Source organism: Cyprinodon tularosa, unplaced genomic scaffold (assembly GCF_016077235.1).
Source record: "Cyprinodon tularosa strain WSP-4 unplaced genomic scaffold, ASM1607723v1 ctg69, whole genome shotgun sequence".
Lineage (NCBI taxonomy): Eukaryota > Metazoa > Chordata > Actinopteri > Cyprinodontiformes > Cyprinodontidae > Cyprinodon > Cyprinodon tularosa.
In genome coordinates, this window is record NW_024039440.1 from 2,400,914 (window position 1) to 2,417,402 (window position 16,489).

At 38.2% G+C, this 16,489-nt stretch overlaps 1 protein-coding gene across 2 annotated transcripts; it reads right to left on the reverse strand.

Annotated features, from left to right (window-relative positions):
* Positions 1 to 156: 156 nt before the first annotated feature.
* Positions 157 to 16,297, reverse strand: akt2 (v-akt murine thymoma viral oncogene homolog 2). 2 transcript variants are annotated; one of them, XM_038267958.1, is made up of 14 exons: positions 15,999 to 16,297; positions 13,915 to 14,067; positions 12,654 to 12,785; positions 12,465 to 12,576; positions 11,207 to 11,360; positions 8,598 to 8,729; positions 8,432 to 8,497; positions 8,278 to 8,346; positions 7,936 to 8,058; positions 6,493 to 6,621; positions 5,069 to 5,283; positions 3,500 to 3,587; positions 3,307 to 3,409; positions 157 to 3,208 (listed from the first exon to the last, which is right to left on the reverse strand). In XM_038267958.1, exons 2-14 carry the CDS (start codon positions 13,958 to 13,960, stop codon positions 3,129 to 3,131), a joined length of 1,449 nt encoding a protein of 482 aa, XP_038123886.1. In that variant the 5' UTR covers positions 13,961 to 14,067; positions 15,999 to 16,297; the 3' UTR covers positions 157 to 3,128. The 2 variants fall into 2 exon arrangements, with proteins under 2 accessions (XP_038123886.1, XP_038123885.1); XM_038267957.1 differs by having other exon boundaries at positions 15,845 to 16,297.
* Between the last annotated feature and the right edge of the window lie 192 nt (positions 16,298 to 16,489).

The following is a 16,489-nucleotide window of genomic DNA, read 5'->3' on the forward strand; positions in this document are numbered from 1 at the left end:
GGGGCTGTTAAAATATAGGTCTGTTTATAAAATCTCTCCATTTAAATGTAGATTCTTAAAGGTTTTTTGGGATAAAAGTGGAGCTAAAATAGCAATTCTCTAATGGAATCCCTTTGGCATTAAAAACTTAAATAAAAACAAGAAAAACATAAAGAAAGCAGTTCAAAAAAAACTTTAATATATTCATATTTAATATAATGGACTCAGAACGAGACAATCTATTTTCCAGAATTTGAGAAATAGATGGAAAGAAAATAGGAAAAAAAAATCTCAAAACAAACAGGAAACAGAAAAGAAATGTTTCGATGTCCATTTTTCATTAGAAGAATGAAGTGAGATCGCTTCCAGCATCACAAAAAAAAAATATTTTTCCTGTCAGTTCGAGCACTGTTCAAAAGCTGCCCACAGCTTCTCTTAATCATGTGCCTCCATGACTAAAAGGATGCAGGTTTTCTGTTCAAATTAAACAAGCTGATGTTTGAGTAGCTCCTCCTCTCAGCAGTCGGGTTAAAGGCAGGTCCAACCAGGCTTTCAGCTAGGAATATTTCATAGGGCGTACACCTTTGAGTATCACATCTTTAGGCTTTGTGCGCCGTAGGGGAATCCTCTCCTGGAAAATTTTGAAATTTAGAATCTCTGAAATGCCATTTCCTGCATTTTGAGGTGGAATGCAGCTAATTTTTTTGTCTTTGTCCAGATTATAGGAAGTATATTTGCTTGAGTAGAGGTGGAAGTTTCATAAGGAAGACATGAGATCATTTTAGGTACAATATTATGTTTCAAAGGTTAATTAAAAAAATCAGAAAGAGTTATGCCACATTCTCGCTGCGATTTAAGCAGGAAAAAAAGCGCCTGCTGCTTCATTTTTGATGGTAGTACACAGCTCAGACGTGTCCAGCGAAAAATGTGTTCAGATGTATCTGATGTTTCTGCTGATCCTTGTGTTCAATGGCAGAGGCCGGCTGTGATCAGTGGGTAAAATGTAGTTTTATTATATTTTTATGTGAGAAAATTCACCTCAAACATCGTCTGTACAGTAAGTTCATCAAGATTACGGTCCTGCCTTCAAATATTATTCGCTGTCGGAGGCACGCAGACTCCCATATATCAGCAGTGCGCTGTCACTGGGAATCCCCAGCAGCAGCTACCTCAGGCCAGCTCACTTCTTGGGGGTTTCTCCCTACTATTCGTGGTGGCTGGAAGTAGATGTTAGCATTTTTTAGGCATATGGTACAAACGGCAGGCACCAGAGTAATAAAAACGAACATATTTTGCTGAAAGGTTTTGAGTTAATTTAGGTGTTGATAAACAGTTTCAGTGGAGTGATGACAACGCTCTGCATCAGCAGCGCTGTCCGTCTCCCCATCGGCTCGTAGATCATCTTTTGTGATTGGTTGATGTGGCGCCAAGAGCAGCAAAAATTTAGTTTTTCCAACTCCAGTATCTGCTGCTTGTGAAATTTTGAGCAAAGTTTCCGGTGGGAAAATGAGGGTGTACCAAGGCCGCACATCACAAAAACAGGGCTTATAATTTGTCTTTTTTTTTTTTGTAAAGGGTGTACAATGTACAGCCAAACGCATTGCTAGCTAAAAGCCTGGATCCAACGGGTCACACTCAACTTGCTTCAAACATTCAACCTTTAAACGTTTAAGTGCTTGGACACTTAGAGAAACAAATCAGTCTCAAAACATGAAATATAGAATGAATTCAAGCAGTAAATGTCCAATAAGTTACTTTTACTTTTAAAAGCACACTTTTTATTTTTTAGATTTTCAAACTGGGAGCCAAATAAAAACTAATTTGAAAAATACTCTAATAGTTTGCAATGATATTTTAAAAAGAACAAGACGTTGCTGCTGATCCATTTCAGCCAGGGAGGAAAGTTTACAGAACTGAGGAAATAGTAAAGGTGTAAAACAGTAGATACTTCTGGACAGGTCCAGGAAAACTGGGTCAGGAGTATCGTCTGCTATTCAGTTTTATTCAGTCTGTATAAATATGTACACACGGAGAGACTAGACTGGATCTGATTTCTCTACAGAAACCAAAGACTAACTGGAATCTGCGTTTACCAACCTGGTCTCCACGTGAATGAATGCTGCATTGCATCAAATAATGCAGCTTCGACAGCAACAGTAAGCCATGCATTGGATTTTTGTCATCTTGAGTCAAATTACCAGCCAGCAAATCAGGACAGCAATCGTAAACTACAAGGTTTCACAATGAAAACAGCCCCCTTGATGTTGTGTAGTGTCCTCTCCCTCTCACCCGTGTTCCAGCAAATTTTTAGTTTAAAAACATGCATATTAAAAGAAAAAGAAAAAAACGACACAAATGGATGGATGAAGATTAAAAACTCGTTCTCTTGCGCTCTCTCTGCACACGCATGCATTCGAATCCTCTCGTGCATTGGCATGAACACCATGTGCAGTGCAATCACCATAACTCTCCATGGCTCACCCCTTGCCCCTCCAACAGTAGGGAAACCCTACACTTGATTTGTAACAGCAAGTTCCAGAAAGAGCACTTGTTATTTTTTTTGTCTTAAATCAAAAAAATAAAATAAAAAATTTGAAATATGGCTTTACATTTAAAACCGCAACTGATGAAACAATAAATTGTCGGTTTTCCTCCCAAATGTTTTGAATTTTTTTTTTCTAATTCGGATGAAATTTGGAAATTCTACCTGTGGGTCATTTGTTGTGCGTATCTGTGTTTGTTAACCTTGGGTTAAGCTGGTAAAGATGTGGGACTTGCTGGCATTACCTGTTTTTTTTTTTTAAGTGTAAAGGCTTTGATGCGGTGTTGCAGAGGTCCAGCAGGGAAGCCTGACGCTGACCCAAACAGGACATGCAGAGACAAAGCTGCCAGTCTATTAAAACAAACCAGCTGAGCTCCGTCACGCATGGTCTGTATGTTCACTTCCTACTTTATTTTAAGCTACTTTTTTTTAACTTTCTTTCAATGATTAACCTGTAACGGTGAGGACGCGTGTCAAAGACTGAATGAAAAATGTGCCTTGTGCCACCTTTTTTGTTTTGTGTCATTTTAATTCCTCAGCAGTGCAAGGGTGCATGAGGGGTTAGGATTGTGTGCCAGCCTGCCTGCTTGTTCACGAGTCTTAGTGATCATTCCCGTACGCTGGCAGAGTAGGAAAACTGAGGGAAGTGTGTACGCTGATCTGAATCCTCAACATCTAAGCTGTCATCTGGAGGGAAAGTGGAGAGAGGGGAAGAAATGGAGTTAAAACAGCTGAAAAAGTTCAGAGTTGCACAGAAAGATGGGAATCAAAGTTAGTCTGCTTACACTTGTCTGGAGGAGTTATTGTAATAGATTGTGCTGTGAACTCATCGTCGAAGTAACGGGTGTCGGTTTCCGATGTTACTTTGGGCTTAAAGGGTGGAATAAGCTGAGAAGATACACAAACCAAATCAGTTTAAGAACAGCTCGTCCTGTTAAACGTCACATCATGGATTTGATTTTTATCTCTTTCTCTCACTTTTTTTTCAAGGATGTCCTGCCAGTTTATGGTGGCAAAGAACTTGTGGGTCATTACTTCTTTGGCATCATCTGGTCCACCTCCAAGCCTGTTAACAGAAAACAAAATTACCGTCATCGCCACCTGGCTATAAATAAACACGCAAACACAGTTATCAGAACGAAGCACCCAGCAACACTGACTGGTTTCAAAACAAATTTAGTGTTTGTTTTGTTAGTTAGCCTGCAAGCTCATCTCAGTGTGCTAATATTAGCAGTACTTCTGTGATTGGCAGAAAAAACTCAGGGTCTTGAACAAAACAACAATCAATTATGTCCCTGTTTAAGACTATTACCGAGAACCAAAGACAATCAGGGAGGAACATGGGCTTCAATAACATTATTACTCTGTTTATGGCTGTACTGCAGAGCACACTAAGCAAACCATTACGTGTCAAACCCAGGTAATGACCTTTTCTTGAGTTTTACAGCTTCCTCTTTAGGAAGCACATCTTTCAGCAGATAGATAAAAAAAAAACAGAGATGGAATAATAGCACATCTAATTTTGTTCAGTTGAAACAGTTTGAAACTGCTGATTTTAACGCAAACATTTAAACCTTCTGAAACAGAGGAACTAAAAAAGAAACTGCAGAATCAGACCAGATAAAAAAAAAATAGATAGGCCAACTTTTTTATTACACCAAAAACACAGTTGCGCAGTTAATCAATGGACTTAGTACAGTATGACGATGCAGAGGAAATGTATTAATAAAAAGTGAGGTTAGTACAAACAAATAAGGTGCGGTTAAATGGACAACAGTGAAACTGAAACAAGTGCAGACAGCTACTGGAGCTGGTTTCCTCTGCAGGAACCTGTTCCAGGAACCAGCATTGTTTACTGGGGCCATTTCAAACAGGGTCAAACCACATTACAAGGCTAGATTTCTAACCCACTAAATGGTTCTGGTAGGTAGAAGGTTATGTCTTTTTTACATGCTCTGTATTGGTTGACTATACCCAGCATATTGTTTCACTAATCTCCAAGCTTAAACTCATAAACTTGTCAAGATTTCCTGTTGAGTAGAAAAAGGTTACTGAGGATTTTCTTAGTTTCAAATTTAAAACACTAACTTTTAGCCACTAGGGGACGTTAGACCAGTAACTACCACACTGGAAAAAATCGAAATCTAGATAAGTCATTTATTGTTACAATAAATGTATTTGTTCTTGGATTGAGGAGGTAAAAGAGACATTTTGCCAATGGAACAAGACAATTTACATATAAAATAAGAAAACACAAATGCATCGTCTTATTTCAAGTACTTGTTATCTAATAATCTTATTTTAAGAGTAAAAATATTCATTCCATTGGCAAACTATCTCATTTACCTACTCAAATTAAGGGTGAATATACTTATTTTAAGACATTTTTACTTATTTCTAGATTGCTTTTTTCCAGTGCAGGTTTCGCTCCCCTGAAAGCAAGTGGCAGCACTTTACTGCTGCACTTAACCCTTTCTCCTTAATTTACTAGCAAATACTAGTTTAATTTACTAATAGTTATGAGTTAAAGCTAGTCAGATGCTCTACCTTTGTTTGGGATCTTTTTTCAGCAGGCCTGCCAGCAGGTCCTTGCCCTCTGGTGCCAGGTTCTTAGGGAAGCGGATGTCCTCCATGAGGATTAGCTCAAACAGGCGCTCATGGTCCTGGTTGTAGAACGGCAACCGGCCGCACATCATCTCATACATCACCACTCCCAGTCCCCACCAGTCCACTGCACGTCCATAGTCATTGTCCTCCAGTACCTGAAGGAGAGCCGAAAAAGGAACATTCAAATGCAAAAGGAAAAAAAGGAACTAGCCATGAAGACCTTTTGTTCTGACATTCTAAATATCATTTTGCAAAAGGTTAAAGAGTAAATCCGGATTTAAATGCAGATCTGGGTGTGAAAGATAACCATGCAGATATGAAGGATATGTTGCAAAATTAAAGCACTTTAAATCTGGAGTATTTTTTTTTTTTTTCCAAATGTTTTTCAAATTATAAAATAAATAATTTTTCAATGTATTTTTATTTTTTTTAAAGATTTTATGTTTGCAAATTAAATTTTTTCAACGTTTTATTTAAACTTTTTTACATTTTTTTTATTTTTTCCCCCCAAATGTATATTTTTCAGATTGAGTTACACAAACAAAAGGACACTTAGGCTGTGTCCAAACATCCACCCCAATCACTATATAGGGCACTATGTAGGTTACGCCATTTTAGAGGAGTGTCCGAACATCTAGTGGATGAAAAAGTAGCGGACTAAAAATTTCCCACAATTCACCTAGAAAAGTAGTGATCATCCATGGTCACCAGATATATCCCAGAATGCTTTGTGAGAGCTCAACTCGCAAAGCGTTAGAGGAATTGTAAATACAGCAGCAATTAACAAAGATGGTGCATTCACTGTGCTGGGGAGGCGGAGTCACATGACCAACTGAGTTCAACCTAAAGTCCATTATATAGTCCCTGCTCTATATAGTGAAAGAGGGATTTCGGGGTTAAATGTTTAAACAAGAACATTCGCCCTGATCACTATATAGGGTACTATATAGTGATTAGGCCATTTTAGATGAGTGCCCGAACGTCTAGTGTATGAAACAGTAGTGGACTCGAAATGTCCTACAATGCACCTTGAAAAGTAGTTATCATCTATGGTTACTAGATGAGCAGATATATCCCAGAATGCTACTTGCAAAACATCATGTGATTTGTTGTGACAGTGTCGGGTTGCGACAGCGGCAACTGATAACAAAGATGGCATTTTCACCGTGCAGGGAGGCGGAGTCACGTGACCAACGGGAAGAGAAAAATAGTGATGATCTGCATGCACGGTCAGTTAACTGAGTTCAATATAAAGTCCACTATATAGTCCCTGCTCTATATAGTGAGGGATAGGGGTTAGGGCGGACATTCAGACACAGCCGTTGTGTTTTCTAGACTGATACCCAGAATCAAAATGGCCTCACCTCTGGTGCCAGGTACTCGGGGGTTCCACAGAACGTCTTCATTGTGTCGCGGGCTGTGATTCCCTCCTTACACAGCCCAAAGTCTGTTATCTTTATATGGCCGTCTTTGTCCAACATCAGATTCTCCAGCTGCAAATGCAAAAATTCAAATGAATCACTTGAACTTTATGGCCGAACTAAAAACTAAATGTCCGTACTGTATTAAACACTGTTTAGAAATTGGTCCAATTCCGATTTGATTCTCTAAGGCAGCGGTCCCCGACCACCGGGCCGCGGACCTGTACCGGTCTGTCGGTCATTTGGTACCGGGCCGCACAAGTGAGATTTTCTGTGGTTACAGCGACCAAAACAAAGCTACGGAGCAGACAGGACATTAGGAGCACACTTTGTGTGTCATTGTCTCCGATTACGCCTAGATTGGACCGGCTTGTTTAGGAGAAACAAGCTCAGGGATCCCACAAACTCAACATAATGGTGAGTTTTATTTTTATGCTGTTTGTATTTGATTTTATGCCAGTCGTATCATTTTATTTGATCGTATTTACCCTCCACACTTTAAAGGCCGGTCCGTGAAAATATTGCCTAACATATAACCGGTCTGTGGCGCAAAAAAAGGTTGGGGACCGCTGCTCTAAGGAATGTCAACACATAAGACCTGCAACTGGTTCTTTGGTTTTATCAGAAAATAGATGCAAGATTATTCCTGTATAGAAAGAATTGGTCCTCATCAAATATATATAATTATATATATATTGGTCCACATATTATAAAGGTTTTGCTAAACAAACAAAAAAAAAACCCTCAAAAAACAGCATTGTATATGAAAGTGTGTTTTATATACAAAAACAAATCTATGAGCTTCTGTGTTTATCAGGACTAAAACAAGAGAGAAAAATAAGCTTTATAGGAGAATTTAAAAAGTATTCAAACATGTTGAAGCTAAAACTCTCCACTTGGGTTTTGGATAGAGGATTTTTAAAAACAAAAGGCTTTTTACATTTTGAAAGCAAATCGGTAATTTGTTATCCACTTTGAGTTTAATTACTGCTCCGAGTGGGTTGTTCTTTCAGCAAACGGTACATTTTGGAGTCATTATGCTTCAGTTAGTGGTTATTCTATTGGAAGATTATGTCAAGGAATTATTAATCACAGTAAATCCCAGTTATTTGATGTAAACCCAGTTATTTGATGTAAACCAGTGGGACTCTCCGTTTTGATGCATGTGAGAAAATTCAACCCCAGTTGCGTTTAGATCTCTGCTTGACATATTACGGCATCTCTCATAAAAAGCGGATTATTTTTTCAACCCAGAAATTGTAAAAACTTCAAATTGAAATAGGAATCAGCTGAATTTAAGTTAAGAATGTTGTGGTGTTACATGGTGAGAACAGGTGACATTTATTTACCAAAACATGCATGACCTTTAAATAAAAGAAAATTTACCTTTAAGTCCCTGTAAACGACATTGCGTGAGTGTAGATACTCCAGTGCAGATACTATTTCTGCACCGTAGAATCGTGCCCTATCTTCTGTGAATACTCTTTCCCGGGATAAATGAAAGAAGAGCTACAAGAGAAATAACAGGTGGAATAAAATATTTGTACAGACCAAGTTTCAAATTCACATTTAACAGCTTTTTCTCCAACTTACAAACACAAATAATATTTGCCTTAATCTTTACAGCATAAGCAGTAAACTATAAGTTGATGATACTTTCAGTTTCAACCGCTAAGCAGTAAAATAGAGCAATAATTACAAAAGTGGAGAGCAGAAAAAAAGCCTTACTTCTCCTCCATTTGCATACTCCATCACAAAGCATAGCCGGTCGTGTGTTTGAAATGCATATTTTAGTGTCTGAAGAACAGAGGGAAACATGTGACTAGGTTATGAGGACAAAACAGAGCATCACATTAAAACTACACAAATATAGGAAACCCACCGTTAGAAAGGGATGCCGTGTGTTTTGGAGAACTCTGCTCTCTGTAACTGTGTGTGCCACTTCATCCTTCACACACACACAATCACTTTTAGTCCACGTAGTCAAAGACAAACATTGCTTGCTATGACACAGTTTGAACTGAAGGGCTTAATGTGAAAGGATTTACTTTAGCAATGATGACTTCTTTGCGGAGGATTTTCATGGCGTAGTACATCCCCGTGGCTTTCTCTCTAACCAGGATCACTTTTCCAAACGTTCCTTTGCCCAGCAGCTTCAGGTAGTCAAAGTCAGTCATGGTCTGAAAAAAAAACAGTAAGAGGTAAAATTATGGAAATTCATTGCCAAAAATGATTTGCCAATCTGCTATGACTCATATGTACACTTAATATTGCATTCCCTATCAATTAGGTTCACTTTGACGTTGGTCCACCCTTTGCAGCTATAGCAGCTTCACCTCTTTTGGGAAGCTCGTTCACAGGCTTTAGGAACATCTTTATGGGAATTTCTTACTAATCTTTCCAGCATTGCATCTGTGAGGTCATAGCTCTGGCACTCAGTCTCTGCTCTGTATCATCCTAATGTTTTTCTTTCTGTTAACACCCAGTGAAATACTTTGAAATTTAACATTTCAGGTTAAGAGTGTTATTGGAGGACAGAACAAGAACGTTATTTTTTAAATGAAGAAACGTATTTTTAAGGCAAAAAAACAAAAACAACATTAACATAACAGAAAGAAAAGGATAGAAACTGTACATTATTGATCTCACAATGGAGAAATTAACTCTGCCCCTCTGTTCCCGTGTGGGCTGCCTTTGTGCAGTGCCCGGGGAGCAGTGCAGGGTTAAGGATCTTGCTCAGGGACCCAGAATGCAGGCTGTGGGGATCGAACTGGGTACTCTCAAACTTCTCAGAGTACAAGTGCACTACTCTAACCACTAGGCCGACACTCACCCCTTCTATAGAAGTGTCTGATGTACTACAAGCAGCAAAGCATAGTTGTTACATTTCTTAATCTATAATCTCTTCTGGGTTGTCAGTAAGTCTCTCGCGCACAACAGAGGACCCAGAACCTGCTAGAGGGACTATATATCAGTATTGGCTGAGAAGCCATTTAATATTCCAGGATGAGCAGGAGGATGCCACTGGTGAGAGAGACCACTAGGCCAACACTCCCCTCAAGACCTAAAACAGTCACTCATCCTGTGATGGTTAAAAGAAATTGCTTCAACAAAAAATTAATTAAAAACACTTAATTTAATGGGTTTAATGGGTTAGAACATAAACCATTAATTCTGATACAGGAACTTAAAGGGGAACGCCATTTTTTTTTAACACTGGTCCCTTGATTTTACGTTATTACAGCATGTTCTACTCATCCATGTTAGTTTTTGTGTCATTTGGAGATATTCATATCCAAGTAATGTCTTCCTATGGGCAACGACTTGAAAGCACAAACTAACTGTTCATAATTTATTCTTTATGGTACGCCAGGATTCATAACATGTAGAAGAATCACTGTCCCCCAGACATCAGTCAGTGTTTATATTTTTAATATTTATATATTTTTTATAAAACAAAGCAGAGTGTGTACGACGTCCTCCATGCGCGCCAGCTACCATTCATTCATCCTGTCTGCTGAACTGCTGCTAGTTTTACTCACATGCCTGAAAGATGTCTAGTGCTACTACCACAGATGATCTCGCTCTCCAAATGGAATTGAACGATTCAATTAGCTAGCCGAATAAATATAAGTGGTAGAGCATAGCCGCCTGTGGCCCCCGTGTTGCCTGTCACAACTCCAGTCCCGTGTGCGGATGACGTCATACACACTCTGCTTTGTTTAAAAAAAATATGATTTGCCTACATGTTTTGAATCCTGGCGTACCATAAATGATAAATTATGAACAGTTTAGCTTGTGCCTTCAAGTTGTTGCCCACAGGAAGACGTTACTTGGATATAACCTAACAGAATATCTTCAGAACAGCTCTAAATAACACAAAACTAACATGGGTGAGTAGAACATGATGTAATAATGTAAAATCAAGGGGCCAATGTAAAAAAAAAACGGCGTTCCCCTTTAAATCTTTAGTATTTTTATTCAGCTTGTTAACCTCTTAATGTAGATTTTTACCTTTTTTACAGTTTATTATTTATTTGGCAACTTTTATTTTCCCTAATTTATAGCAGGCAACAGTAGATTACTGGTAGTGTTCAATGAAGCAGTTACACTCAGCGTTAAGACAGACGTGGACCCCGCAGACCACATTTGATCTCATGATTTTGCCTTGTCCGCTGCAAATTGGTGTTTATATCCCAGTTACCAATAATAGTAATCATAAAGGGTTAATGTCAGGACTCATCCGTGTCTTAATGGGCCTGCTTTGTGGTGCTGGTGAAAAACTAATGTTAGAAGAGGAAAGGCTGTCTCCAAAATCCCTTGATGTGCTGAAGCTTTCAGAGTTCCTAGGAGGCTTAGCCCAGTTCCTGAAATCTAACCCCACATCATAATTCCCCCTCCACCAAACTTTACTCTTACATGCAAAATACAGTCAAGTAAAGTGCCGTTCTCATGGCAACCAATATAAAATAAGATTCAACGCAATAATGTGTGTACAACATTTTGCCCTTCTTTCATGAAAAAGGAATCCAAAATAAAAAAATAAAAAGCTTAGGTAAAGAGGCTTACAGTTAGAACAAGTTGCTCATTAAAGATGAGCTTAACTGAGAAAAAAAAAAAACACAGCAAGTGCTCGGTTGCTGGAGCAAACACTGACCACTCTTGAACGGGTTTTGGACACGGCGATCTCCATCTCCTCTGCGCCGCTGCTGTCACTGGGTGAGCCAAATTTGATCTCCATGGGCTCCTCATCCTGCTGCTGACTCTTCAGGCTATTTGTTACTGTCTGGATCACCCGCATCCACTCCTCCCTGAGCCAAAAGAAAGCAGATGTTCACCTCATCCAATCTAATCCCATCTCTGAATTACTCAAAATGTTTTAACAAGGAATCTCTTTGAAATAAAATAAATGGCTGATGAGATTTGCAGTTACTTACTAACTGCTTTTTTATCTATAGATATGCGTTTTATTAAATGGTACAACCCAATAATCTGCTCTGAGGAAAGATGTGATCCATCAAGCGAAGTTTAGAGGATAATCTGAGTACTTTTCAGCAGGAAGCTTATGGGATTTGGTACTTGGCAGAGCTGATATTTACAAAACCCAAAGATGATTTCTTTGGTTGAAGTCAAATAATCAGGTCTGATCTGAACCTATATCCTATTCTAAACAAGATGGCTGTTTGTTTCTCATGATCTGCATGGCTTTCTCTTTAACAAAACAACTTTGGGCATACGCCCGTCTAATTTATTATTATCTTTACTTGTTTTCGAAGGAAGTCAAAGCCATTGACAATCACACATCATAAAGATACTGCAGATGTACAATGACATTGTCAACATGTGGTTTACGTTCTCATACATGTGGTCTAGAAATGGCTATAGTTAATAACAGACTCTATAGTTAACATCCCAACAAATGCTTTACTGGGCTGACATTTCCTTCCTAAAATTATCTTTATATATCAATAATAACATGCATTTATTTAAGTTGTGCTTTAACATGTGACCCAACTGGTTTTGGTTTCTGTCCAGTGACTCATCAATAAAAAAATTGTTAATCTTGTTTGGTGCAGACAAACTCTTTCGAAGAGGACAAACAAAAATACACCCGTATTAGATGCTGAATAAATCATTAACAATGCAAAAATAAATACACTGATCCATAATTTTCTCTTTGGAATACTTTATCTATGAGGTGAGAATGTACACAGATTCCTTTTTTTTATTGTGATTTGAATGTGAATGGTTAAAAAATCCCCCCTTTTTCTTTCACAGCTTGGTATCAGGATTAAACTGGTAATCCTCACCCCTACCCATCCCTCATGTAAAGTGGGTTTACATTTGATATATATATATATATATATATATATATATATATATCTCAATGACACCACAAAAAGAAAAACCTTTACCTCTCCTCTCTGCTGTCCACATGGAAAGTCCGCTCAATAACCGAGGTCCACTGCAGACATCGAATAACAAACGTGTTGGGCCTGGGGCGCTCTGTCTTCATTATCTGGCATTCTACAGAACATGGACACATCAGCGCCACGGAAAGCACTCAAGATACAGCACAAAGCCAGCCGGATGCAAAATCTGACCTGCAACAGAGAAGTTGTTGAGCGGTGGGGGGCTGAGGTCACTGGACACGTCAGGCTTGTCTTTGTATCCGATAAAGGATCCATCGCTCTTCAGGATGAAGTACCGAGGACGCCATGTTTTGATGTATTCACCTGGGGGCAAAAACATTACAGATATTGCATCGGCGACTGACCACTTTCTGAAATGCTTCACAAATGCATAAGTATAAAAACATGGACAATTAAATTAAGTAAATTATTACACGGTCAGGATGGTCAAGATTTAGTAAGCCTTGGCATTTATTAAGTTGTTTGTGGTAACCATGATAAATTTCTAGTCACAACAATTTTGATTTAATGTCTAAAAAATAAATCATGATTAGTGATAAAAAATTTTTTTTTATACATTTCCAATTGTATTTCTTATATTTTTTGTCTTTCAAATTTTTCCAGCAGAGTATTTTCAGATGCAAAGAATGATTAAATGCTGTTACTACAGGATATTTAGGGATATAAATAATACTTCTTTATGTAACTGGTGTCCTGAAGAGGCCCATTTTAAATTTGCATATTTTTTTCTTGGTGTTTGTGATTGTGAGGCTATAATTCCTGAGGCACGCATTCACAGCTAGTTACCTAAAAACGACTCCAAAAAATCAAGGGTTCATATTGTCAACTTTATCATTATCACAATAGCACCACAAAATACTATTCATAAAGGTCATTTCAACCATCTCTAGCTTTTAGTAAATAAAAGGCTAACTGAAAATTGTTATCACTTAGATACAGTTCCTACACATGATAACCATATCAAGGAAGTGGCACTTAAAAAACATGGAGCCAATGCAACATAAATGACTGCTAAATATGAGTTTTTAATTAATTTGTTGATTTCTTAAAGAATAATTTTATGATTCTATAAAGAAAATAGATACTAACAGTCTTTGATTATTTTAAAATAAGTCCTAATCGATCTGCTGGCTTTACTGTTTTAGTAGTGAAGCTTAACTAGCTTTGTTGGTTTATAAAAAAAATAAAATACACAATCCGCAATGAAAAAGAGCACGACGAATAGTTGACTGTTTTAACCCTGGACTCGAGTTTCTTGTCAAATTTCTCTTCTTGGAAATAATTAAAAACAATTGTTCCCTCTTTGGGTGGAGGTTTCTAAGCAGCAATATTGTTCACCTACGGCAGATTTTATAACCCACATGAATTCCAATCTACATATTACTGCTATATATATTCAAATATTTTATGGTGAACACAAAGGGACCCTTACCTCTCTTTTGGAGCCATCCTTCTTTAACAACAACGACGTCATTCATGCTGGGGCAGAAGACTGTTTGGGTAGGTAGGGGGCTGCAAGGGAGCTGATGAAAACTCTCTTATTGGGTAAATTCCTGATAGCAAATTAAGATGAGATGACTAATACCTAGAGAGCAGAAGGAAACAAATAAATAAATTTCTCCAGAATCTCATAGAGAAAGTATAAAAGCATTCAACACATTTGCCAGTTGTCATCTGACATGCAGTTATAGCAATAGAAATAAATAGATTATCACCACAAGGTAGAAAAGGCCTAACCACGAAACACAGCTACAGTTCATACTTTGACAGAAAGGAAAAGTAACAACTAAGATACAGAGCCTGAAGCAACTGAAACTACAACCTGTAAGACAAAAAAAAAAAAAAAAAAAAAAAGGTTGGAGTCAAACTGAAAGCAAGATCTAAAGGCAGCATATTTCTTCTCACCCGTCTCTGAAAGTCATCCACATAGAAAACCTCTTAGAAAATAAATCACCTTCTCAGGCACTCTGGTGTCCTGAAATACTACTCCACAACACTGAAAACTGCTGAAATCTGCACACCCTCATCATAAACCAGTCGGGTTGATCATGCAAAGCTGCCTTTTGTAACCTTGAAGTCCTAACTTTTATGGTTTGTCTAAAAAAATAATATTAAAGAAATGAATAAAAATTATAGATTTTTAATTTCAGTGGTGCCATGTATAAATTATGATGTGATCTAAGTCTATGATCAAACAGTAAAGCAAAACTGTGTTTTTAATGCACCGGTTTCCCCCTTTAAATTTGGTTAAATGTTGGTGGAAAGCCCTGAAACCAGGGTCAGCTCAGAATCAACAGCTTATCTTAGATAACAGGTTAAAAGGGAAATTCAGGGAATGCCAGTGAAATCTAGTCCCTTTTTTCCCAGCTAATAACATCAATTGATTTACTGATATAAAAGATAAGAAAAGACACCAAAATGATTTAAGCCTGCCTAATAAGAATATGCTAGAAACACTGCTTCAAATTCAATTAAAGACAATAAAAATCTAAAAACTATATTTACATTTCTCACAAAGACCAAAAACATCTGTGGTAAAATCTAAAGCTGAAAAATCCACATGAAGTATATATTAAATTGTTTTTTTATTTTTTAGTAAGGAAAAAAAGTTATAAAGTGATATTAAAAACAATTATTAAACTAAACTTAAAGCCATATTGAATAGGCAGGTCTTTAGTTTTCTTTTAACAGACGCAAAGGCTGTTTGAACTGCTTTGTTTACCAAGATTAAACAGATAAGGCTTCTCTCGACTTCAGACCTTTTATTGCTCCCCATAGTTAACCAGGCTGTGAGAGCACAAAGTAGTACTAGGGAATTGCTCTGTGGGATAATAAATAGGAAGGACAACCTTTAACTGTAAAAAGGTTTGTCCTCACAAAAAAAAAAAAAACATGAACCACGTAAACAACTAGAGTTTACTCAGTTTCCATATTTTTTTTGCTGTTTGTAAAAAGAAAAAAAACACAGGAGAACAAAATGCATTAAACTGATACATAGGTGCAGCAAATTATGCGTTAATTACCGTGTGAAAACAACCTTTATAACACACCGCGTACATTACCACAGGCAGCCTACTGTAATACAGTAACGTAAACACAGCCACATCGTTAGAGGGTGGTAGCTAGCTAACACACAGCCGACTAAACTTTCAGGTTTCGTGTCTTATTATGATTGAAAGTGTACGAAAAACCCTTAAACATAGTGCAAAGCAATAAAAGAGAAAGCCAGAAGCGAGGACATTGACCATGAGCGCATTAAGTCCAAAACAAGGCAGTTAGCCTAAACATATATTCAAGCTAACGGCTAGTTAGCATGTCAGTTAGCCACCTGCGCTAGTTCTCATTAGTATCTACACTCTTACCTCGACTTCGGAGGCAAAGATAGATAAATATATCCTCAACCGTGGCTTGCAGAAGAACCTCTGAGCTGTTTCACGAGGCGCCGACGAGTTACCGCTGGGTGGCTGTGTGTAGTGAACTCTGTCAATGATCACACAGCTTTAGCGCACTGCTCACCGAGCTTGTTTTCTTCTCTCGCAGCGGCGGAGAGGCAGGAGCGGCGGCGGCGTGCTCGGTCAGAAGCAGCGGCACTCTTTCACGGAAGCACACACGGTGGAGAAGAAAGTCCACTTAAGTGGAAATAGAGTACGCCGAGGATGACCGAACTGAGTTAGGGACTCCGAAAAAAAATAAAACATAAAAGAAAGGCGCGTTTCTTTCTGGTTTTAATGCGGTTAGTCGCTTGCTTAGCATGGAAGCCCTCCGCCTGTGTCACTACAGCAGCCCTGCAGACTCACACAATGGGAAGTGACGTCCAGCAGGCAGAGGGTCCACTGTACCTGAACGGTCGGTGTGAAAGTACACCACGTTCTGCAATGTGACCTTAACCCTGGGCACTCAGTGCAGGGCTGGAGACTACCTGATATGGGTTACACAAAAAATAAACTGAAAAGTTGACAATAATGTCATATTTAATATGTTCAATCAATTCTTTTCCTCTTAATGCA